Below are 24857 nucleotides of genomic sequence, written 5' to 3'. Positions count from 1 at the left end.
TTTTGACCAGACAACCCCTTTAAGTAAAAACTATAGATTATTATTCAGTCCAGCGCAACCTGACCAACTGAGTGCACAAGTTAAAGGATGGCAACTGTTAAGTGTCTGCCAATTTGATAGTTACTGCTTGGTTCCACTTAAGAATAAGGAAGATTAAAAACAAAAAAAGGAAAGCATTTAATAACCCTATAAAAATCCAGAATTTCTCAGTAGTATTTTGACAAATCAGAATGAGAGATGCTATATTTAAAAGGGTATGATGTGATCGCACCCGCTATAGCCTTACAGTTGTACCCGCAACCAGACGGGGCGCCTCTCATGTCATGTCTATGGATGATCATGACAAATCAGAGACAGAAGCACACGTCAGCCTTTTATCATGCCCCTTACGAAGGAAGACTACACCTACTATTGGAAAATAAGAGAAGCTTGCCCACAGACTGCCGCTGGCTACCCTATAGAGATTTGTGACTGCTAAATAGGCTGGTTTTGACTATGGTATATTCTGCCAACTATTGGCGCCTTTTGGCATACAAACAAGCGTGACATATCTACTCATGGCAGATGACTATCAAAGGCCGGTGTCAGTCTTGAGAGAAACTCGGACGAGTCTCACACATCAATACCCGGCACTGCTGCCGGCGCTCAGGACCGGAGCGTTCAGCTGCATAGAAATACATGCAGCTGAACGCGCCGATCCGAGTGCCGGTGGCAGTGCCCGGTATTGATGTGCGAGACTCGTCTGAGTTTCTCGCAAGTCTGACACCAGCCAAAAGGTCAATCTGTTATGTCCGATTTTTTTTTTTTTAATTGATAAACTTATTAAATAGCATTTATGGTGTCTCCTATTGACCCAAGTTATTCTGCTCTTATGTATTGTAGGCTCTTACAATCCACAGTGTGTAAATAGCAATTACTAGTGATGAGCGAACATGCTGGGATAAGCTACTATCTGACCATGCTCAGGTGCAGAGTGTCTTCTGCGTGATCAAATAATATGTTCCGAGTCCCCGTGGCTGTTCGACAGCCGCAACACATGTAGGGATTTCCTAACAAACAGGCAATCCGCTGCATGTGTTGCAGCTGTCGAGTAGCCACAGGGACTCGAAAAACTCTATTGAGCACGCCGAAGACCCTTGGTTGGCACACGAGCATGATCGGATAACGCCTTATCCCTAGTGATCACACATGATTGCTGTTACAATGTGATTGTTCAGTTAACACATAACGAACTAAAGACAAGTATTCACCTTGAAACCCGCTACAGAACCAGATTGCAAATCAGACTCGATGTTTCCTGGATCCAGATAGGCAATGCTCATCAAGAAGCCAGGGCCGGTGAAGGCCCAGAGCTTCCGAAAACTGAACAAGGAGTGCTGCAAAGAGAAGAAAAGCAATTACGGGTGAGAATCCGCATACATCAATCACTGCACATTTGCCAAGTTTTAAAAAAAAAACCAACTAAAACTAAAATTAAAAGTAAACAGATTAGTTTTTAGACAATATAAAAAGTCATGGGTTTTTCAAATAAATGCAGAAACCATTAAAAACAATGTAGCTCCCCCATTCATTATTGCATTTGTACCAGTTTTTTGTCAAGTTGCGACATTTTTGTTGATGTTCGTCCCAACCTTTGTGTTTTTTTGTTTTTTTTAAATTGTCTGCTTTATCAGAGATTTTCACCATTCACAAGTTTTATCACAAACATATTCCAGTTCTCCCTTGGGTAATTCTATGTATGCCAGAAATATTTGCCAAATTTTTGTGACATTTTGCAAAACGTGCAACTTTTGCGCCAAGTTGTAACAACAATGGATAAAGAATAAAAAAATAATTCTCTCACAAATGTCAGCTAATATCTAAAGAAAAAATAATTTTCCTCAGCCTATGACCTACATGACCATATAGACAGCTTAGTAGAGTTGATCTTACTGACAAATTCCCTTTCAACGTTCCAGAGATATTTGCTTATAAGGCTGCGTTCACACATTGCGTTTTTTTCGCGTTTTCACGGCGGTTGTTAACGCGCGTTTTTGCAGCAAAAACGAAAAAAGAGAAAAAAAAAAGCATCCCATGCAATCATATGGGATTCCGCAATGCTGTGCTAATGCTGCGGATTTTTCCGCGCCGGAATCGCATCGCAGAATAAAACGCAGCATGCTCATTAATTTTGCGGAATCGCGGCGATCCCGCACCCATAGGAATGCATTGTTCTGCTTACATTCCGCATGTGGCTGTGCCCACCATGCGAAAAATAAGCAGAACATTTGCGGATGAGACCCAGGGGGTGGAGGAGAGAAGACTGTCTTCCAGGCTCTGGGTACCATATCCCAGTAAAAGATAGAATAAAAAAAAAAATAAAATCGGGTTATATTCACCTTCCGGCGTCCCGCACAGCCTTACCAATGCTCCCGCCAACTCCCGTTCCCAGTAATGCCTTGCGGTAAGGACCTGTGATGACGTAGCGGTCTCGCGAGACCGCTGCGTCATCAAAGGTCTCACAAGGCATTACTGGGAACGGGAGCATCGCGTGACATCGGAAGGTGAGGAAAAACACGATTTTTTATTTTATGCTGCATAGGCAGCCTCAATAGTAAAAAGTTGGTCACACTCAAACACTATGTTTGACGAGTGTGACCAACCTGTCAATCAGTTCTCCAAGCGATGCTACAGATCGCTAATTACTCTTGCAAATCTGTAGTTTCGGTAGCGGGAATTTAAAATGCGGTTTTCCAGCGGAATGGAATTCCGTTACGTGTGAACATAGCCTAAAGTTTAGATTCCAATTTCCCCTTCAACCAAGGGGTGGGGGCATTAGACATTTGACTCTGGGAGTGAGTATTTTTCTCCTGCATGGTGTTGTCCAATCATTGAAAGAAAAAAAAAACAAAAAACAACAACAGGTATCCAGAGAATCCCGGAGCCGGTTATCTCCTTTGAGCTATATAATGATGCACAACACTGCTTTCCTGTGATCTTTGCAACACCTACGTAAAGTAGTATGTCACTACAAACACCTAGGAGTTTTTATTTCACAGAAATGTGGGTGGGAAAAAGGAGTAGAGCAGAGCTGACAGTGCCGTGAGATGAAAGCTGCAAGAGGTATTTGCAATGACACATTGCAGTTACTGTGTACAGGAGAGCAGAGCTGAGATCACGGAGGGCAGCAGGGCTCCGTGTTAATACATGACTCACACAGAGAAGACTGCTCTAAGCTTTTCTGGGGGAGTGTTCTTCTCCCCCCCCCCCCTTGATTGACACCTCCTACTCCTGAAAAAGAACACGCTCCCAACAGAAATCCCACTGACTTCTCCTTGGTTGAAGGGGTTATTAAGACCTAAACTTTGCAAGCCAATATCTCTCCTCAACAGAGATGAAAAAACACAAAACAACTCAGCTCTGCAGCCACTATGCCATGATGTGGCCAGTTTTAAAATGTTAAAACTGGTGAAAGGGCCTCTTTAAACTCGCCTCTGTTTTTCACATATTACCTTCAATTTTCATTGAAACCGTCATGCTGTAGTTCTGGTGCTCCTGGTTAATTATGCATGCACTGTGCAGTTTCTCTCCGCTAGTTTCCTGCCAGAATGGTCTGATGGTTCTAGAATTTATAGAACATGCTATGCTGCCGTGCACGCCCTGCTTCCTGTACAGCACTCTGCCGTCCACGCCCTGCTTCCTGTACAGCACTCTGCCGTCCACGCCCTGCTTCCTGTACAGCACTCTGCCGTCCACGCCCTGCTTCCTGTACAGCACTCTGCCGTCCACGCCCTGCTTCCTGTACAGCACTCTGCCGTCCACGCCCTGCTTCCTGTACAGCACTCTGCCGTCCACGCCCTGCTTCCTGTACAGCACTCTGCCGTCCACGCCCTGCTTCCTGTACAGCACTCTGCCGTCCACGCCCTGCTTCCTGTACAGCACTCTGCCGTCCACGCCCTGCTTCCTGTACAGCACTCTGCCGTCCACGCCCTGCTTCCTGTACAGCACTCTGCCGTCCACGCCCTGCTTCCTGTACAGCACTCTGCCGTCCACGCCCTGCTTCCTGTACAGCACTCTGCCGTCCACGCCCTGCTTCCTGTACAGCACTCTGCCGTCCACGCCCTGCTTCCTGTACAGCACTCTGCCGTCCACGCCCTGCTTCCTGTACAGCACTCTGCCGTCCACGCCCTGCTTCCTGTACAGCACTCTGCCGTCCACGCCCTGCTTCCTGTACAGCACTCTGCCGTCCACGCCCTGCTTCCTGTACAGCACTCTGCCGTCCACGCCCTGCTTCCTGTACAGCACTCTGCCGTCCACGCCCTGCTTCCTGTACAGCACTCTGCCGTCCACGCCCTGCTTCCTGTACAGCACTCCGCCTGATTTTATCTTTTGCCATCTACATCAGTATAGCAGCCTGCAAAGTTTTACATTGTTGTTAGATTGTTTCCAGCAGAGCTCAAATGTCATGCACTCACAATGAAGCTTGTAATTAACAGGCAGCACAGAGCTGATCTGTGTTTGTTGCCTGTACAATGCAGCTCTGTGATAGGAGACTACAAATGCTATGCTGCTGCATGTGGTAGAGGATTATCTTCTGCCATTTGAATTAAGAGCAGCATTTGCAGTTTCAGACAACAGGGCTCTCTGTTGCAGGCAACAAACAAAGCTCCTCTTGTATCTCAGATCTGCGCTTTACAGTTATTACAATCTCGATTATGGAGACGTACAGGAGAGATCAGCTTCAATTATTTAAAACAACACAGGCAGGTATACTGATGTAGATGGCAGAAGATAAACTTGGTCAGGAAGGGTACTGTACAGGAGTAGAGTGCACAGGGGCTAAAGGTGAATGCTACACTTCGATTACCTTGATAACGCAGAGAGGGAGAGGGGTAGTCAGGAGCACACAAGAGAGGGGAGAGGGGTCTGCAGCACTGGGGAGAAGCAAATGTTGTTGGGAAATGTATTAGGACTACCCATTCTGCTATGTGAAGCTGGATGCACAGAGGGGAAAAAAGAGAAAAATGGCACAAAAGGTACAAGAAACAAACAATAACTATGCATTTACTGTGCTCTGTGAAAATTAATGTGGAAGGCTAGTTTCACACTTGCTTTTTTTTGCAGCGCGTTTTTCCCGCAAAAAAACGCATTGAAAAAACGCATACAAACGCATACAGATGCTGCGCTTTTTTCAAGCATTTTTATGAGCATGCATGAAAAAAACGCAGCGTTTTTATGCGTTTGTATGCGTTTTTAGTGCGTTTTTACCGCGTTTGCGTTTTTTCCAACATTAGGTGGCCCCTCACACTAACCCAAACCATGACTTTACTAGCCCTAACCCTGACCCTAACCCTTAACCAAACCATACCCTGATCCTAACCCTGACCCTAACCCTTAACCAAACCATACCCTGATCCTAACCCTAACCCTGACCCTAACCCTAACCCTAAACCCCCTTAACTAACCCTAACTCTAACCCAAACCCCTAAATTCCATTGTCTAAACTAATGGTAAAAAAAAAAAACGCATGTGCAAAAAAACGCATACATAAGCATGCCAATGCGCACATATGCTCACCATAGACTTATAATGGGTGTCTTGCTGTAAAAAAACACATTGCGCGCGCATGCGTTTTTTTGAGGCAAGTCGGACGCCCAAAAAATGCAACAGGTTGCATTTTGTGCGCCCGAGCGCATACCGCAAAAAAACGCATGCGCGGAAAAACGCGTACAAACGCATGTGTATGCGCACATAAGCGCATCCCATGCAAAGTATAGGGGGAAAAAACGCATGCGCTATTTAGCGCTAAAATACCGCGAAAAAAAACGCAAGTGTGAAACCAGCCTTAACGCTTTAAAACAAGTACAATGAAAATTATTATTGCTATGTATGTATTCCCTGAGCCACTTACCGCCTCATCTTCTGGGATAGGTATTTTCTCATCAAAATAGCTTGTAAATGGTTCACCCTCAATGATTGGCTGGATACTTGAGTCACTGACGTCTGGCTTTGCGTCATGGTCTGCCGATTCACTTTCTAGGAAATTAAGATTTTCTTTTTAATTAAGTATAATTATTAAGGCCAAGAGTCAATTTCATGCAAGTTATTTTATTAAACTAATAGTAAATATACGGTTTATATATAAATTTACAGTAAAGGCCATGGCTTGTGTATGCATACATTCCCTTTGACTTGTATTGTGTCATCATACATGGGGGTTCTTCACGCCATCAGGAAGGAGGGCTACTATAAAAAGCAAGAAAGACTAGTCATGGCAGCCGGCATATTCTTCCCGCGGTATCAGACCTGCGGCAAGAAACTGATGGGCTGCATTCTGTTGTGTTGTTCAGATTTGATAATTGCTCAATGGACAATTCCATAAAAATACAACAAGAAGAAATAAGTGAATTGTATATGAAGTTTTGTTTTTGTGATTTTTGGAATCTTTTCATTTGATTCTGTAAATGCAATTAATCGAAATTTTCCTTATATCTTTGATGAACTATAAAATTTTAATTGAAAAGGAAGAGACATTTAAGTTGTTTTGCCTTCAATCTTGTGCAGCTGTACTCTGACACTGACAAGCTGTGCGGTCTAATAGTCTTACAATGTGCAGCCATTTGTAACGGAAAACTGCTATCTAGAGCATGCGAGGTGTGCCTGGGGGTGATCGGGCTGTGTCAGGACAGATAGGCGGAGGACACCCTCGTTATTGCCTTTCTAGGCCTTGCTCGCCATTGATAACGCTCACCAGTGATTGCCATCTCACAAGCTTGCATGGCGGTATTTCATCACTGGGGGAAGCAGCTTCATCCCTAGGACAACCTGCCTCACACAGAAAAAGTGCAAATGTATACGGGGAGCTTGTCCCAGTGGTAAAGCGATGCTGGTCTTCAGGATTTAAAGAATTTAGGCTTTGAGGTAGCAGAAACGGTGTAACTATCCCTAAATGATATCTGTGGTAGACTCATAGGTGTGAGCAGGGTAAGCCCCAAACTGAAATAATCAGTGACTGGCCAGAAAACAAAAAAGAAAAAAGAAAAAAAAAAAAAAACTTACCATCCAGATTTCGATAACTCTGGTCAGACATGGTGGCACTAGTTACAGGTGACTCGCTTTCTTTTGAATAGGTCACATTGACTACAATAGGAAAACAGCAAGGCATTAGTATAATATTTCCTATAAAATATGATGTTTATACCTTGAAGGGTTTTTGGCAAGTTACAGATCAGGTAACGGAGCAGCGGTGAAGCACATGTGCCACCGCTCCATTCATAATCTAAGAAACGGGCAGACACAGCCAAACAAAGCGCCCTACTACCTGCGTCACCCCACAGACAGATCCATAGAGCAGTGGTGCCCTGCTACCTGCGTCACCCCACAGACAGGTCCATGGAGCAGTGGTGCCCTGCTACCTGCGTCAGCCCACAGACAGATCCATGGAGCAGTGGTGCCCTGCTACCTGCGTCACCCCACAGACAGATCCATGGAGCAGTGGTGCCCTGCTACCTGCGTCACCCCACAGACAGATCCATGGAGCAGTGGTGCCCTACTACCTGCGTCACTGCACAGACAGATCCATGGAGCAGTGGTGCCCTACTACCTGCGTCACCCCACAGACAGATCCATTGCGCAGTGGTGCCCTACTACCTGCGTCACCCCACAGACAGATCCATGGAGCAGTGGTGCCCTACTACCTGCGTCACTGCACAGACAGATCCATGGAGCAGTGGTGCCCTACTACCTGCGTCACCCCACAGACAGATCCATGGAGCAGTGGTGCCCTGCTACCTGCGTCACCCCACAGACAGATCCATTGCGCAGTGGTGCCCTACTACCTGCGTCACCCCACAGACAGATCCATGGAGCAGTGGTGCCCTACTACCTGCGTCACCCCACAGACAGATCCATGGAGCAGTGGTGCCCTGCTACCTGCGTCACCGCACAGACAGATCCATGGAGCAGTGGTGCCCTACTACCTGCGTCACCCCACAGACAGATCCATGGAGCAGTGGTGCCCTACTACCTGCGTCACCCCACAGATAGATCCATGGAGCAGTGGTGCCCTGCTATCTGCGTCACCGCACAGACAGATCCATGGAGCAGTGGTGCCCTACTACCTGCATCACCCCACAGACAGATCCATGGAGCAGTGGTGCCCTCCTACCTGCGTCACCCCCCAGACAGATCCATGGCGCAGTGGTGCCCTGCTATCTGCGTCACCCCACAGACAGATCCATGGAGCAGTGGTGCCCTGCTACCTGCATCACCCCACAGACAGATCCATGGAGCAGTGGTGTCCTGCTACCTGCGTCACCCCACAGACAGATCCATGGAGCAGTGGTGTACATGCTCATTATTCAGACCAGGCTCTATAAGGCCATATTCTCGTGATTGGTGCAGGTACTAGCAATCTGCAATTTATCCCCTATTCTATGTATATCTACATAATTCAATATATTTTGTCAATACTGCATAAAAGGGATGTTCCACTTTATTTGCTATCTGAACAAACATTAATCAGACTGGAATTACAAATGTTGTCTTCTATGGTCAAATATGCAAAACCCTTACAGAAAATATTGAGGCTGTGTTCACACGTAGCGTTTCTTTCGCGTTTTTTTGCGGATTTGCCAAAAAATCCGCTCAAAAACGCTTAAAATAAGCTTCCCATTCATTTCTATGCATTTTGCACTTTGTGCATATTGATGCGTTTTTTACCGCGAAAAAAATGCTTTGCGGTAAAAAACGCAGCATGCTCGTTAATTTCGTGGAAAATTCTGCGTTTCTAGCCATTTTCTATGGGTCTGGAAACGCGCGGAAAAAGCCGCATTAAAAAACGCATGTTTTCTGGGAAGGGAGTCCGGTTTTTATGCAGAAATTTCTTCATACGAGTGCACATAGCCTTATACAACTATTACACCTGCTCCTAAGGCTATGTGCACACGTTGCAGATTCTGCTGTGGAATTTTCCGTGCAGATTTTGCTATATGCGCAGGTAAAATGACCTGCGTTTTACATGCAGATTTAGTGCAGATTTCTATAATGCTACATGCACACGCTGCGGAATGCTCTGCAGATTTGACCGCGCGGATTTTGGAAAATCCGCAGGTAAATCTGCAGGTCAAAAGACCTGCGGTTTTATCTGCGGATTGGCCTGCGGTTTTGCCCTGCGGTTTTTCATCTCCACAATGGAGGAGATGGCAAACCTCAGCGGAATCCGCAGAAAGAATGACATGTCAATTCTTTCTGCGGTTTTGAAACTGCGGAAAATTCCGCAGCATCTGCACAGCGGTTTCTTTTTTCCATAGGGTATAAAAGGTACTGTACAACGCAGCAGAAACTGCTGCTGATCCGCAGCGGCCAAATCTGCTGCGGATCCGCAGCAGAATCCGCAGTGTGCACACACCCTAATGGAGCAGATGTAAAACTGCAGCAGAACTGCGCAAAAGTAGTGACATGCTGCAGTTTTAAATCTGCACCAAATCTGCGCAGAAAAATCCGCAGCATGTGCACAGCGGTTTTTGTTTTACATAGCCTTAAATGGTACTGTACATCACTTGCAGTTCTGCTGCAGTTCTGCAGGGCCAAATCTGCTGCAGAACTGCAGAAGAATCCGCACCGTGTGCACACACCCTAAGGCTATGTGCACACGGTGCGGATCCTCCCGCTGATTTTACTAAATCCGCAGGTCAAATGACCTGCATTCTTCCTGCGGATTTAGTGCATTTTTTGTGCGGTTTTACGGCCATTTTTGTGCGGTTTTCCACTGCAGTTTTCCACCTGCGGATTTGTAGAATGGAGCAGGTGGAAAACTGCAGCAAAACCGCACAAAAGAAGCGACATGCTGCTTTTATTCTGCACCAAAATCGCGTGGAAAAATCTGCAGCATGTTCACAGTGGGGTTTTTTTTTTCCATAGGCTATAATGGAACTGTACATCACCTGCAGTTCTGCTGTGGATCCGCAGGGCCAAATCCACTGCGGATCCGCAGCAGAATCCGCAGCATGTGCACAAATCCTAAGAGTCAGGCTGGACTGAGGTTATCTTTTTAGCAATATGGGTTTCCTGGGTAAATGGTACAAGCGTATAAAACAATAACAAAAATGCCAAAAAAATAAATTAATGGCACAAGGAATGTAGAAAAAAAAGATAAGAAAATTTTATTTATATTATCACATTACATAAAAGTACATAAAGTGCCTCAAACTCTAGAAGTCGCAGGAAGTGAACACACTCAATCATTAGAAGGCTGCTCACTGATACATCAGATACCCATGTTGAATAACCACTGCCCGGTCACAATCATTAACTATAGTCCATAATAATAACAGTGACTGTTATGGGAAAGGAAACTGTCACCTAAAAAATCACTTTCTAATTATATAGAAATGAAGACATTACAGCTATGGAGAACAGCAGGCGCTGATGAAGTGCTTGTCATCACGTCCCCTCACCCCATAGAGACCCCTGTATTAGTAATGAATGCCACATGATATAACCCAGGTCAGTGATTAACATTCTCGAGGGAGGAGAAAGACAAATAATCCTCTTACCCTGCACTTTACTGTTATCTAAAATTGCAGAATGTGCCAATCACTTAGAGATTTAGCAATCAATGGTCTCAATGCAGAAAGCACTTCCCTAAAGTAACCGAGAGCCAGCAATATCCACAGCACCTGCAACAGGGGGAAATAGCAGAGATAGCGGGATCGACCCACAGGAGTCCCGGTCAGTAATCTGTGACCACCGGACGGGAGCCCTGTGAGTCTCCGCTTACCTCCCGGCATTCCCAGTCCTTCTTTAGATTAGCCGGACTGGCACAACATCGTATTGTGCCGCAATGATGACGTCTCAGCAGCCCGGCTAACCAGAAGAACAGCCGGGAGGTCAGTGGCGACTCATAGGGCTTCCATCCTGTGGTCACAGATTACTGACCCGGCCGATTGACCGTCATCCTGGCTATCAATTCTACTAGACCGGTAAGAGATGACTGCGCACATGCAGTAACAGCTATGTGTCCATACAACTCGTATATACTGTACAAGGAACTACATCACCCACTAATCCATATACAGGACTGAAAGAAATCTTACTGAGGTCCAGGAGCCGGAAATTGTCTATGCGGGAAATACAGTCACGGTCCAAGCATTGATTAAAAGAGATTGATTAAAAGAGTAAATTTTACATCCCCCCCCCCCCCCAATAAAATCAATAGTACACATAAAAATAAAAGACTTTGCAATATATATCAGAGAAATCTGCTTCTTTCTTCTCCTGGACTGATCATTCAATTTCAGTTCATGGGTAAAATCTGTCTTCAGTGAACACAGACTCCCAATTACAGAGGTAAGAGATGACAGTTGGTGCTCATAATGTTCGATAGAGAACTATGACTGTCGCCTTTGGCTCCTCCCTCCAAAGAATTTCAGAAGCACCAACTGCCATCTCAGTAATGAGAACATCCATCTTCACTGAAGACAGATTTTACCCATGAATTGAGTGCACAATCAGTGCGGAGAATGAAGCCGATTTCTCTGATGAAATAGATTAGAAAGTTGCTTATTTTCATGTGTAAAATTAATTTATGAAAGCCTGATTGAATCTTGTGCATTCTGTCTGGAGTTTCTACAATCGTTCAGCAAATGCAGCAGGTATGCGAGATCCTGGTTTTAGCAAAGTAGGTGCCCTAAGTCCAGAGCAGTCACAGCTGTATGCTGCCCCTGCCATAGCCCTGTGGCAATGATGCCAGTACAATGCCGCACACATCCTCACACCCTGCAATGCTCAAAAAAGGTAATCAGTACACACAATAACACCGGAGAATCCCACAATAATATATAAAACTTCAATAAAAGGAAAGTAAATGTGCTAATACATTACCAGGTGCATTGAGAGAAAAAAGTGGAAACCACTCAGATATGAACCAAGAGAGAAGTATCCCAAAACAAAGGACTGAAGAAAGTACCGGACAACAGAAAGATTCACATAAAATTGCCTTTATTACAAAAAATTGGCAAATAAGTAGTACTAAACATTAAAAGCATGTGCCTGTGCTGGTATAAGATAAAAAAATAAATAAAAGTTAATTATTCTAATATACAGGACAACGGACCAAAGAATATGAAGAATATAAAAATTAATAATGCTATATGGTCCTAGTATGAAGCCCCAAAAGAAAAAAAAAATTGATTCAATTATTCATATCAAATAAGTAAAAAATTGGAATACAGAATAGTGCACACAACCAATAACACATCCACAGGGTGAATATATTTCACCAATTGAAAAATCCTTCTCCAACGTAGGAGCAATTCATAGTGCAATAAAATAAGAGCAATGAAATACAAAAAGTGCTAAGGTGCAGTGATTTAAAGTATGGAATCAATACAAGGAGCATATACCTTTAAGGTCCGTCAAAATCCCAGCACAGTGCACACCCCGACGCACGTTTCAGAATTACTTCCTTCGTCAGCTCAAAATACATATTTAAAAAAAAAATAAAAAAACACTTAACTAGGATTTCTACGAATGCAGCGTGGAGAATATTGTACTGCAGCTCCCAGGATTTCATAGGTTACTAATACTGCACAGAAACAATACGGGGCCATCGGCACCTCACACCTACTCAGCAGAAATAGCAGTGTAAGGCTGTGTGCACACATTATTTTGAGGTGGTTAAAAATTACATTTATTTCTAGTGGAAACCACTTCAGGAATCACTTCTTTGGGGAGCTTTTGAAGGAGTTGGCAGCCTTTTGATTAAACAGGGCCTAGTTTGGCACATTTTCTATCAGAGGATGCTTCATAGAAGTGACAAGCACAAGTGGAAGAAAAACACGCACGTACCCTTGTAGTAAAAAAAAAATAAAAAAAAAGGTACAAAAAGGTATCAGACATGAGACAAAGGATCAGATGAATTGTGAAGTGAACTGGAAACAGCACCAGAGATCAGGTGACTGCGCTGCAGCGTCTGACACAGGAGGCTGTCGGGATGGACGACAAGATACAGGTAGGTCCAGATATATTTAGATAGTGATCGCATCTTCATGATTTCAGCTCTGCAGGACATTATTTTGGATTTAAAATGAAAACGGAGATGCAACTGAAGTGTAGACTTTCAGGGTTACTTAACCCCTTAGTGACCGGGCCAAACGTTTGAAATCTGACCAGTCTCCCTTTATGTGGTAGCTCTGGAACGCTTCAACATATCCCATTGATTTTGAGACTGTTTCTTCGTGACACATTGTACTTTATGATAATGGTAAATTTAGGTTGATTTTTTGTGCAGTTTATTGATAAAAAAAATATCTGAAATTTTACGAAAATATAAAAAAGAAATTTGAAATTTTCAAACTTTGAATGATTATCCACCTATAAAATGTTGTTTAATTTTAGCATTTCAAAAGGTTTAAAAATGTAGCAGTAATTTTTCATTTCTTCAAGGAAATTTACAAAACATTTTTTTAAGGGTCCTATATATTGGAAACCCCCAAAAGTGATACCATTTTAAAAACAGCGCCCCTCAATATATTCAAAATTGCCTTCAGGTGCTTTTTAGGAATTAACACAGTGTCATGACAGGAATGAAGAAGTTTATATTTACCATCTAAATGTCTCTAACTTCTGAGCAGGCCACTGTAGCCAGAAGACTTTAGGGCCATTATTTGGCCATAAATTGCCACAGCAAACATCAGGACCACACGATCAAGATTTCAGGGTGCCGGTGGGGTTAAAGAGGAAGCCCCCACACTTTGTTAACCATCTAGATGCTATAGTCAGACAAGTTAACTTTGCCATAAATAAAATATTCATTTTTAATACTTTGGTAAGAATTATTTGCAGGCAATAACTGTCTGAAGTCTCGAAGCCTGTGTGATGCTTTATCAGGCTTTTACTGCTGCTGACATTTGTTGCTTGTTTGTGGGTCTTTCTGCCTTAAAGGGGTTGTCTACAACTAGGACAACCCCTTCTTAAACTAAATCTTCAGCCTCAATAAAATAATAAAGCCCATACTCTCCTCCCGTGCTGGCTCCGCCCCGCGGTGTTGGCACTCGCTCTTCCCGGGGATGTGATGCAGTGTTATGAAAAGTGGTGCCTGGTGCCCAATCAGTGCTGGCGTCACTGTCACTGCCTTCGTACGAACTGAACATGAAGAGGAAGCCAGGGCTGGAGCTGATGGTGTGTTTCTCTTCGATTGAGAGCTCCTTTGCATGTTGTGGGTTCACAGCAATAGCTTCCAAATGCAAATACCAAACCTGGAATCCGCTCCAGACCTTTTTCCTGCTTAACTGATGATGTATTATTGAGGGACTAGCCCATGCAGCCCATAAAAGAGCTTTTGGGATAATTATCCAATTACTAGTGGTCCCTTTAAAAAGAGGCAGCTACATATTAAAGAGCTGTAATTCCTAAACCCTTACTGCAATTATGGTGCAGCCAGACCACCATAAAACACGGACGACAATCACATCGCAATGCTCAAACTGGCCAGCGGCTCTACTGACCCTAGTGTGACAACATGTATTTTTATACTGCTGTCACGCCTGGGTCAGGAGAGCCGCTGGTGATCGTCGCTCGTGTTATACGGCCGTCTGACTATGCCCTTAGGCTATGAATACCCTCAAATTAAAGCTGCACTTTAAGCCCATATTGATTATATACCTATATCCTGAATAGGTTTTGGTCAACAGCTTTAAATTCCAAAACCTCCAATACTGTCCAAATAATTCCAGACCTAACTGCATATTAAAGTTTACAGCACAGATTAAGAGGGGTTGGCCAAAAAAAAAAGTATAAAAATTTTATCAATTGTTAAAATCAGATATTACTGTAATTTCCTCCATTAATAAAATTTTTTGCCTCTTTTTGGCAACCGGTCTGCCTTTTGGTTTTGCGAGGTCAGCGGCCCTTAATAACAAGCCAATTAGCAATGTCAGGCTCTTCCATAGCTCACCCAGTTCTGTCCCCTAGCCAGCTCTCATGATGGCAGAAAAACAGTAGCTCCCCACATTATTCTGGTGAAGCCCCTCTAACTGCGGCCAACGAGTCACCCTCCTTGGGTGCAGAACGACTATGTGCAGAATAATGTACGACTGACATTAACGCTGGGTGGGGGGAAGTGAACCACCGGGCAGCATTATGTGGGTAATGGAGAGCTGGCTGTTATGAATGGGTCACCGAGGAGAAAAAAACAAAACAAGCTATGTCACAGAAAACCAGAGAGGTTGGTAACTATGCAGATTGCAGATCCCTGATCCTAACCACACAACTAGCAGCAGCCGTGGAGCGTACCTACGATGGTCCTAGATGCTTTGTCAGCCGGAGGACTAAATAAGCCTGAAGAAAAGGGGAAAACTAACTGCCCCATAGCAGACCCCAAAGGAAAGACAGCCCCCACACATGTATTGACGGTGAAACAAGATGAAAGCACAAACACAGGCAGGAAAATAGGCTGAGCAAACGATGGAGCCCAAACTAACTAGAAAGGATAGGAAAGGAAAGACACTGTCTGCAATCTGCAAAAACCCTACAAAAATAAAGTCCAACACTTCTGATAGCAAAATTAACCCTGAAGTCACTAGACTTCTCCCACTATATCAGCACTCTGAAATATTCTGAGACAGAGCAAAAAGAGGCCAATCTAATAAGGGACAAAAAGCAAATTGGCAAATACAGATAAATAAGGCTGGTTTCACATTTGCGTTTTTTAGCGCTGGAAAAAAACGCTAACCTGCGCATGCGTTTTTTCCCCTATGTTTAACATGGGTGCGCATACCTGCGCGCTTGTAAGCGCATGTATGCGATTTTCATGCGCTGCGTTTTTTTGGGGTGTGCGATTGGATTTTCCAGACGCATCATGTTGCATTTTTTGGCCCTGCAAAAAAGCGCATGCGCACATATGCGCACGTTTTGCGCTAAAAATGGCCATTATAGCCTATGGATGCGCATATGTGCGCACTGGCATGCTCATGTAAGCGTTTTTTTGCATATGCGTTTTTTTTTTTTAACCATGGAATTTAGGGGTTTGAGTTAGAGTTAGGGTTAGTTAAGGGGGTTTAGGGTCAGGGTCAGGGTTAGGGTTGGGTTTTGGGTCAGGGTTAGGGTTTAGTATGGTTTGGTTAAGGGTTAGGGTCAGGGTTAGGGTCAGGATTAGGGTTAAGTATGGTTTTGTTAAGGGTTAGGGTCAGGGTTAGGGTTAGGGTCAGGGTTAGGGTTAGGGTTAGGGTCAGGGTCAGGGTTAGGGTTAGGTATGGTTTTGTTAAGGATTAGGGTCAGGGTTAGGGTTAGGGTCAGGGTTAGGGTTAGGGTCAGGGTTAGGGTTAGGGTCAGGGTTAAGTATGGTTTTGTTAAGGATTAGGGTCAGGGTTAGGGTCAGGATTAGGGTTAAGTATGGTTTTGTTAAGGGTTAGGGTCAGGGTTAGGGTTAGGGTTAGGGTCAGGATTAGGGTCAGGGTTAGGGTCAGGGTCAGGGTTAGGGTTAAGTATGGTTTTGTTAAGGGTTAGGGTCAGGGTTAGGGTTAGGGTTAGGGTCAGGGTCAGGGTCAGGGTTAGTTAGGGTTTAGGGTTTGGGTTAGGGTTAAGTATGATTTGGTTAAGGGTTAGGGTCAGGGTTAGGGTTAGGGTCAGGGTTAGGGTTAGGGTTAGGGTCAGGGTTAGGGTTAGTAAAGTCATGGTTTGGGTAGTGTGAGGGGCCACCTAAAAATGTTGGAAAAAAACGCAAACGCGGTAAAAACGCGCTAAAAACGCATACAAACGCATAAAAACGCTGCGTTTTTTTCATGCATGCTCATAAAAATGCTTGAAAAAAAACGCAGCAGTTGTATGCTTATGTATGCGTTTTTTCAATGCGTTTTTTTGCGGGAAAAACGCGCTGCAAAAAAAAAGCAAGTGTGAAACTAGCCTAAGAGTGGAAATTTAGCGCAGCCCCAGCCGGGGCTGGCTGACCACCCAAAAAACTGAATAGACCAACAAAATCAAGTGTGAACATTAGCAGAAAAGCTTAGCCTTAGATGACTGGAACAGAGCTGAAAACCAAGACCTGACAAGCCAGAAGGAATCACCAGCACCAGACTAGGGCGTCGGCTGTCTTAAATCCAGTCTGAGATTCCTGAGGTCCAATCGTCATCCTCATTATCAGGTGGCAGATTTCTACTGATTAAATCAGCCTCACTACCTCCAGTTACCATCAGAGGGAGCCTGGAAGGAGAACTCACAACTGGTGGACCGAAAAATGAACTCACAACAGCTGGCCATACTAAGGCGGAGGTCATGTTTCCTTTCACATTCCCTTAGTCTGGTAGGCAAGAGCACCCCATAGTGTTTTTTGGGGTCCATCCGGATTGTTTTGTGACTGTTTTTAAAAAGGAACAACACATTTTGCACGCTGGTCCTAAAAAGTAAACACAAAAGGGATCCCAAAACAGTCTGTGGGGTCCTTCGGCTTCCATTTTCATCAGTTTTGCAAATGAATTTTGTTTCTCTAAACAAAACTATCAATTGGAAATGTGAACACAGCCTAAGGTGCCAGGATGAAGGGCAGAATGATGCCACACTCCTGCATCGCTGACATCTTACAAAAAACTTAAACAATGAAGCTCCTTAGAAGACGTTAGGAGAGGCTTGCTTCAGCAATTGCTAATGTACCATGATCACACAAGCTCTGGCACAAGCTGGTTGTGTAACCTGCCCTCGTGATACATTCCCAAGTTATGTATTAAGTTGGCACATTGATGTGTCGGATTTCCACATTACAAAGTGTTTTATGAATAGGTCAGACTTGACCAGTGATTTCTGTAACTTCCTTTCACTCCAAGAGATCTGCTGAGCGAGGGTCCCACAGGGACGACGTGAAAAACCTGTAATAAACAGCAGCAGTGTATGATCAGTCACACACAGAGGACAGCCCAAGATTTCCGCTGATCACCCAAGGATGTGTATGTCTGTAGGTAGAGGAGAAAACCTGCGGCCCCGATCAGGAAGACGAGGTGTCAGACGTGCCGAAACCCAAAATGCCCAATGCTTGCTCCTGCCAACATCTGATGTTGGAGAACAGGCGGAAATATCGGTACAAAAATCAACAAAAGCCACACTGGCATTTCATTTTCCCTGTATGATAAGGACCTGCCCCATCCACAGACTCATTATCTCCTCCTGACAGTAGATCTCCTGCCGGATTACCAGACAGTCACTTTATCTGGGAACTGCAAGAAGTAACTGAAGTCTTCTTCACCCAGACCTGACAGCAAAGATTAGGAGAGGAAAAGCTGACACTAGGGAGCCATCCAAACACGCTAATCGTCCCAAACCCTCTCCCCACAAATCCAGGGACTCTCAATGGGGAGAAGGGTAGTAAGGCTGTGTTCACTTGTAATGGATCTAGCACTAAGCACAACGACAGGGGTTTCCGCTTTGCAGCCATCTTCGGTTTCACTGGTCACTGATACATTTCTTACTAGAGGCGTCTGAACACCTAATATTCTAGGCATATGCAGCGCTAGAAAACAGAAGCAATGACAGACAGCCCAACTGTTTCCCATAGCCTTAAATGCTAAAATCCCTGATCCAGTTACTGTTTTTTTTGGGTGGGGTTTGGACAGAAAACGTTGTGCCGATTACATTTTTTGTTCCAGCTAAAAAACGGATAGACAGATAAGAGGCAAATGGCAAAAAACTCACGACACATCCGTTCCCATTCAAATAAATGGATCTCGTCTATGTATTTTATTTCTATCTATAGGATACTAAAACAGATATAAAAATGAAAATAACCACTGGACATGTGAACACAGCCTAAACCACTGCCAGACACCTCTAAAAGGTAGCATCTCTCATGATTATAAAAGATCAGGCATGTCGAAATCCAACATGTCCAATTCTACTCTCCCACACAACACCTGAAGTCGGAGGAGGGCTAGAACTAAATCACTCATCACATAAGAAAGTCACAATTCTCCAAGAAATCCAGGAATGTGACTGCAATTCAGCATATGTGTATTTCAAAAAGGCCTGATGATCATCCCCATGGTCAGACTGCGAACAGACAACCTTGTGTGGCCCTTTACAATACAAGGCTGTAATACACAAACACCCAGTACTTCAGAGCACGCTACTACTCCTGAGGTGATTGCGACTACTAAGGGTCCCGTTACACTTAGCGACGCACCAGCGATCCAGACAACGATACGACCTGGTCAGGATCACTGGTGCATCGCTACATGATCGCTGGTGAGCGGCCAAACAGACAGATATACCCACTGACACAGCAGCGGTCTAGCGATCCATCCAACGACCTCAGCGGTTATTCAGACGACTCCAGCCTGCCTCTATAAGTTCTTCGTCGCCAACGAGGTCGCTCGTTGGCGTCAAACACTGCGATGCGTGCTGGCCAGCGGGACACCGACGATGAAAAAATGGCCCAGGACATTCGAGCACGATCAGCGAGATCGCAGCGGGGGCCCGGTCGCCGCCACGTATCACATGTAGCAAAAACGCTGTTGTGTCACAAAAATCGGTGATGCTTCAGCGTTCTCGCTAGCGATCTCGCTGTGTGAGAAAGGGCCTTTATGGCGACTCTTCATGTGTTTATATGTAGAAAACACTAAAGCAAACTAAAGTGATAAATGGCTCCTTATAGGTGTGCTGTTATCTGTAGTGCAAACACAGCGCTGTTATCAGTTCTGCAAAATACACAAACAATGACCTGCACGATAATCCAGGACCTGGGCCGAAAGTGGTGGCCAAGTACGGATGCCAGAAAGGAAATGGGATTTACTCCATAGCAAGAAGGTAGAAGACTTTTACATGAAAATGATTTTACTCCAAAGGCTTGTAGATGTAAAACAGTCAGATGTACTCCCCTACCGCGGTCCCAATGCTGCGTCTCCACCGCTGTCCAGATCTCTGACAAGCATCTGTGGTGACATCACTATTACAGCACAAGTGACCGCTGCTGCCAATCTCTAAAACAGTGATGCCAAGGTAGCTGGCATATCATCGCTGCAAAGACCAGGGGCAGCAGGAGGGTTGCAGCCCTGAGCCTGTGGTGGGAGAGTATACACTTTTTTATGAATTATTCAATGTGTTTTTCTGTTTCCTAGCAGTGATGGGCCCAAATGATTACATCTTTAGAAGCCTCGTATCCACGTCATGTAGCTGTAATCCGTACTGCAAACAGTGAAGTTTCCTATTAACCTCTACATGACCAGCTTTTTTTTCTTGTTTTTGCTTCTCATTTCAGCGATCTTAATGTTCTCATTTTTTTTTCACTACTGTGACTATGAGGCGTTGTTTTACGCAGAGAATTTGTATTATGTTTCGGAGCTGTTTAGGGCTAAATATTACTCATCATTAGAGCTGAGCAAAATGATTGGCAAGACCCCAGTGCGGCTGCAGTTAGTGGCCGCCAGATCAGAGCCTGCTGGCATCACTGACGCTTCTGACAGGGAGCCAACTGAAAGCATTCAGGTTGTGTCCAGCTTGGACAATGGAAGCTCGGGTGCGTCTGAAACGCGCGCAGCTACTTTCCTGGTCATAACTTTGGAATTAAAAATGTTTTAGATATGTTTTCTAATAAAGTGTTTTTTTTATTTTATCAAAAGATGGAAACAACTACCTTTTCTTACATCCAGGTAAATGGCCGCCCCGGTAACAAAAAGGGATGACTGAGGCCCACTGTTTTGAAGAGGGTAATGACAGTTTTAAAAAGAAGTTATTTAGCTTAGTTTTGCGCTTTAAAATAGTGATGGCTTGTGGTTGAGATCTGACTCCCAAGAACTCAAAGAAAGACTGTGTGAAGTCCCTTTTTGACTTCTAGCGGGCACAGCGCCACTAATGTTCATGGCCTGTCTCGGTACTGCAGCTCACCCTCATTCACTTGAACATGACGGGGTTAACGCTGTTGATACATCCCATGGACGGGAGAAAGGTATCAGTGACAAACGGGACAGCAGACAGGTCACAGACCAATAAATCTGACGTGTCCACCTCTCCTGAAAGAAGCCGCAGGGCACGGGCCTCACAGGACGCAGGGCACGGGCCTCACAGGACGCAGGGCACGGGCCTCACACGACGCAGGGCACGGGCCTCACACGACGCAGGGCACGGGCCTCACACGACGCAGGGCACGGGCCTCACACTGGTGATTGATACTGACAGGTTTCTATGTGTCAGAAATTTTCCATTAAAAAGAACACCATTAATAAACACCACTTGTCTTGGTCAGGTCTGATACTTATTCCAGTGACCACAACAGAAAATACTTCACCAATGCCAGTGGCGGATTACACAGATCCTGGTATTACCACCAAACAGAGACTTTACACAAAACCGACCGCTGCAGAGGTGTCAATGTGACGTTACCACTGCAGTCAATCATCTAAGACCAGAGCGGCAGCGCTGGACCTGTTGAGGCCGAATAGATTGGTGTGGGAGGTTGGAGGAACATCTTTGAGGCAGGACAACCCCGTTACCCCTGCATCCGGTTCTGCCCCCCTCAGCGCTGTTATTTCTGTAGATTAATTCAGTGATTGGAACAAAAATCTAAAAGTAACGTCAGGAGCCGCGGCGGGCACCGATCTCGCCCCACTGCCACATTATCCAGCCTGGAGGTTTTGGCTGAATGTCTGCTACTGTTCTTTGTGCCTCTGATCCCTGCAGCACATTCAGGAATGGATTTTTAGCAATAAAAGTAAAACTGCTTGTGACTCAGAAAAAGCTACAAAAAAACATGACTGACAAAATCATGGCGCTGTACAGTGGGAGAATAAAGGGGGGCCGCACAGCCCCGGCAGTGGGAGAACAGGGGGGCCGCACAGCCCCGGCAGTGGGAGAACAGGGGGGCCGCACAGCCCCGGCAGTGGGAGAACAGGGGGGCCGCACAGCCCCGGCAGTGGGAGAACAGGGGGGCCGCACAGCCCCGGCAGTGGGAGAACAGGGGGGCCGCACAGCCCCGGAAGTGGGAGAACAGGGGGGCCGCACAGCCCCGGCAGTGGGAGAACAGGGGGGCCGCACAGCCCCGGCAGTGGGAGAACAGGGGGGCCGCACAGCCCCGGCAGTGGGAGAACAGGGGGGCCGCACAGCCCCGGCAGTGGGAGAACAGGGGGGCCGCACAGCCCCGGCAGTGGGAGAACAGGGGGGCCGCACAGCCCCGGCAGTGGGAGAACAGGGGGGCCGCACAGCCCCGGCAGTGGGAGAACAGGGGGGCACACAGCCCCGGCAGTGGGAGAACAGGGGGGCACACAGCCCCGGCAGTGGGAGAACAGGGGGGCACACAGCCCCGGCAGTGGGAGAACGGGGGGGGGGGGCACACAAACCCCGGCAGTGGGAGAACGGGGGGGCCGCACAGCCCCGGCAATGGGAGAATAGGGGGGGGGCACACAGCCCCAGCAGTGGGAGAATAGGGGGGGGCACACAGCCCCAGCAGTGGGAGAATAGGGGGGGGGGCACACAGCCCCAGCAGTGGGAGAATAGGGGGGGGGCACACAGCCCCGGTAGTGGGAGAATAGGGGGGGCGCACAGCCCCGGTAGTGGGAGAATAGGGGGGGGGGCACACAGCCCCAGCAGTGGGAGAATAGGGGGGGGGCACACAGCCCCAGCAGTGGGAGAATAGGGGGGGGCACACAGCCCCAGCAGTGGGAGAATAGGGGGGGGGCACACAGCCCCAGCAGTGGGAGAATAGGGGGGGGGCACACAGCCCCAGCAGTGGGAGAATAGGGGGGGGGGCACACAGCCCCAGCAGTGGGAGAATAGGGGGGGCGCACAGCCCCGGTAGTGGGAGAATAGGGGGGGCGCACAGCCCTGGCTGTAATGAGAAAACTCCGGACATGCTGGGGGTTGTAGTTCCACGACAGCTAGAGACCTCTCTGATTGATGTTGCGGCTTTGCACCGCTCAGGCTCTCGGCACAGTAGCTGTGGTCGGAAGCAGGACGTATGCCACCAAGACCACGAGACAAGGACACCGGTAATAGGAGCCTCCGCCATGTCACCTCCTCCATACAATCACCAGGGAGCCATTCTCCGCCATCCCCGCTGCCTACCTGCCCCGCAGGATCACTCCTAGCACCGCCGGACACTCAGCCGGTCACCTCGCTGTGTCCATGGCCAATTCTGACGTCTCCAACTAGTCCCGCCCACAGTGACGTGCCCGGAAGAATCGGCCCCACGTTACCTGAAGGAGAAGCCCTCTGCTGGCGAGCTCTGGTAGTGCAGGCAGTGGCGCGGCCGGCGTTATGTCTAGTGAGTTGCGCTGCCCCTGACATCAGAAACATTTAGCTAAGCACAAGTTTCCTATTACCTTGTATTTTTTAGTATGATTCCACCACAACCCCCTACCACACAGTATGATCCTCCTACCCAGGGCTGCCACTAGGAATTTTGGGGCCCCATACTGGCAAAATTTTCAGGGCCCACTTGAGACTTGCCCGGGCTCCACCCCTCAAACTGTCCACCGTGAAAAGATTTTTTAAGCCGCCACCACCACAAGGTAGACTCTTTTGGCTGGGCCCTACTCTACTCAACCTATTAAACATTTGTTAAAATATCCAATACAATTTAGGTATATTTTTATTTTTCAATTTTTAAAATGACCAATCATATCACATACAGAGGACAAATACCGCCACACCATGTCCAGACACCATATTACCACCACATAGTGACCTACAATACCACATACAAAGAACAAATACCACCGCACCATGTCCAGACCACATATTACCACCACATAGTGACTGAATAATATCACATACAGGGGACAAATACCACACACCATGCCCAGACCACATATTACCACCACATAGTGACCTACAATACCACATACAAAGAACAAATACCACCGCACCATGCCCAGACCACATATTACCACCACATAGTGACTGAATACTACAATACTGATCATTAATGAAAAAAAACACAATACTATCACCATAAGTGCCATTATACACAGGAGATCTGTACTTCGTATGTAGTGTCAGTGTACAGGTAATACAGTGATCAATGACATTATACACAGGAGCTCTGCATATAGTGTATAGTGTAAAGGTAATACAGTGATCACTGGTGACATTGTACACAGGACCGTTGTATATAGTATACAGTGTAGAGTGTCAGTGTATAGGTAACACACTGACTCACCAGTGAAGTCTCTAGGTGAAGTCCTTCATTTCGCTTTTCAACTTCATCCAGCACAGATCGCCATTACGTCTACCAGCCAGGGCTCGTCTCTGCAGGAAATAACACAGTTATCTAGAGCTCCGCGTGCAGAACACATTACTTATTTTTTTCCTAAACTCTAAACAACACCAGATGAAGAAAAAAAGGTGACAGTGTTGCTCTGCACAGTAACAGGACCACATCCCCCATTTAAACCAGCATCCTCAAAAAATAAAATAAATCACTGCAGTAATAATATCCCTTAATTAGCCCTTATGGTAATAATATCCGCCATCCTGCCCCCCCGTGTGTCTCATTCCTGGCTCCAGCCATATGTTCTCTCATCCTGCCTCCATGTGATGTCCCGTCCCCATCCTGCCCCATCTGTCCCATGATCCTGCCCCATCTGTCTCCATCCTGCCCCATGATCCTGCACCATCTGTCTCCATCCTGCCCCATGATCCTGCCCCATCTGTTTCCACCCTGCTTCATGATCCTGCCCCATCTGTCTCCATCCTGTCCCCTGTGTCTCCAATCCTGCCCCCGTGTCTCCATTCTGCCCCCGTGTCTCCATTCTGCCCCCGTGTCTCCCATTCTGCCCCCCTGTGTCTCCCATCCTGCCCCCCGTCTCCCATCCTGCCCCCATGTCTCCATTCTTCCTTGTGTCTCCATTCTGCCCGTGTCTCCATTCTGCACCCGTGTCTGCCATCCTGCCCCTTGTCTACAT

The 24857-nt window shown here is 46.2% G+C and overlaps 1 protein-coding gene across 3 annotated transcripts in view; it reads right to left on the bottom strand.

Annotated features, from left to right (window-relative positions):
• Positions 1 to 24857, bottom strand: part of SLC11A2 (solute carrier family 11 member 2) — a 119559-nt gene that overhangs the window by 75300 nt on the left and 19402 nt on the right. Inside the window, exons 1-4 of one of the 3 annotated variants that reach the window (XM_073576751.1) lie at positions 23148 to 23179; positions 7039 to 7119; positions 5891 to 6015; positions 1251 to 1376 (exon numbers count right to left, since the gene is read on the bottom strand). In XM_073576751.1, coding sequence (XP_073432852.1) covers positions 1251 to 1376; positions 5891 to 6015; positions 7039 to 7069 — 282 coding nt within the window. In that variant the 5' untranslated portion in view covers positions 7070 to 7119; positions 23148 to 23179. The other 2 variants (XM_073576752.1, XM_073576750.1) reach the window with 2 other exon arrangements.

Source organism: Dendrobates tinctorius, unplaced genomic scaffold (assembly GCF_039654945.1).
Source record: "Dendrobates tinctorius isolate UK_male_01 unplaced genomic scaffold, ASM3965494v1 ptg000051l, whole genome shotgun sequence".
In the NCBI taxonomy this organism is placed as follows: domain Eukaryota; kingdom Metazoa; phylum Chordata; class Amphibia; order Anura; family Dendrobatidae; genus Dendrobates; species Dendrobates tinctorius.
Note: the sequence above shows the minus strand (reverse complement) of the source record. Positions and strands in the feature narration are given on the sequence as shown.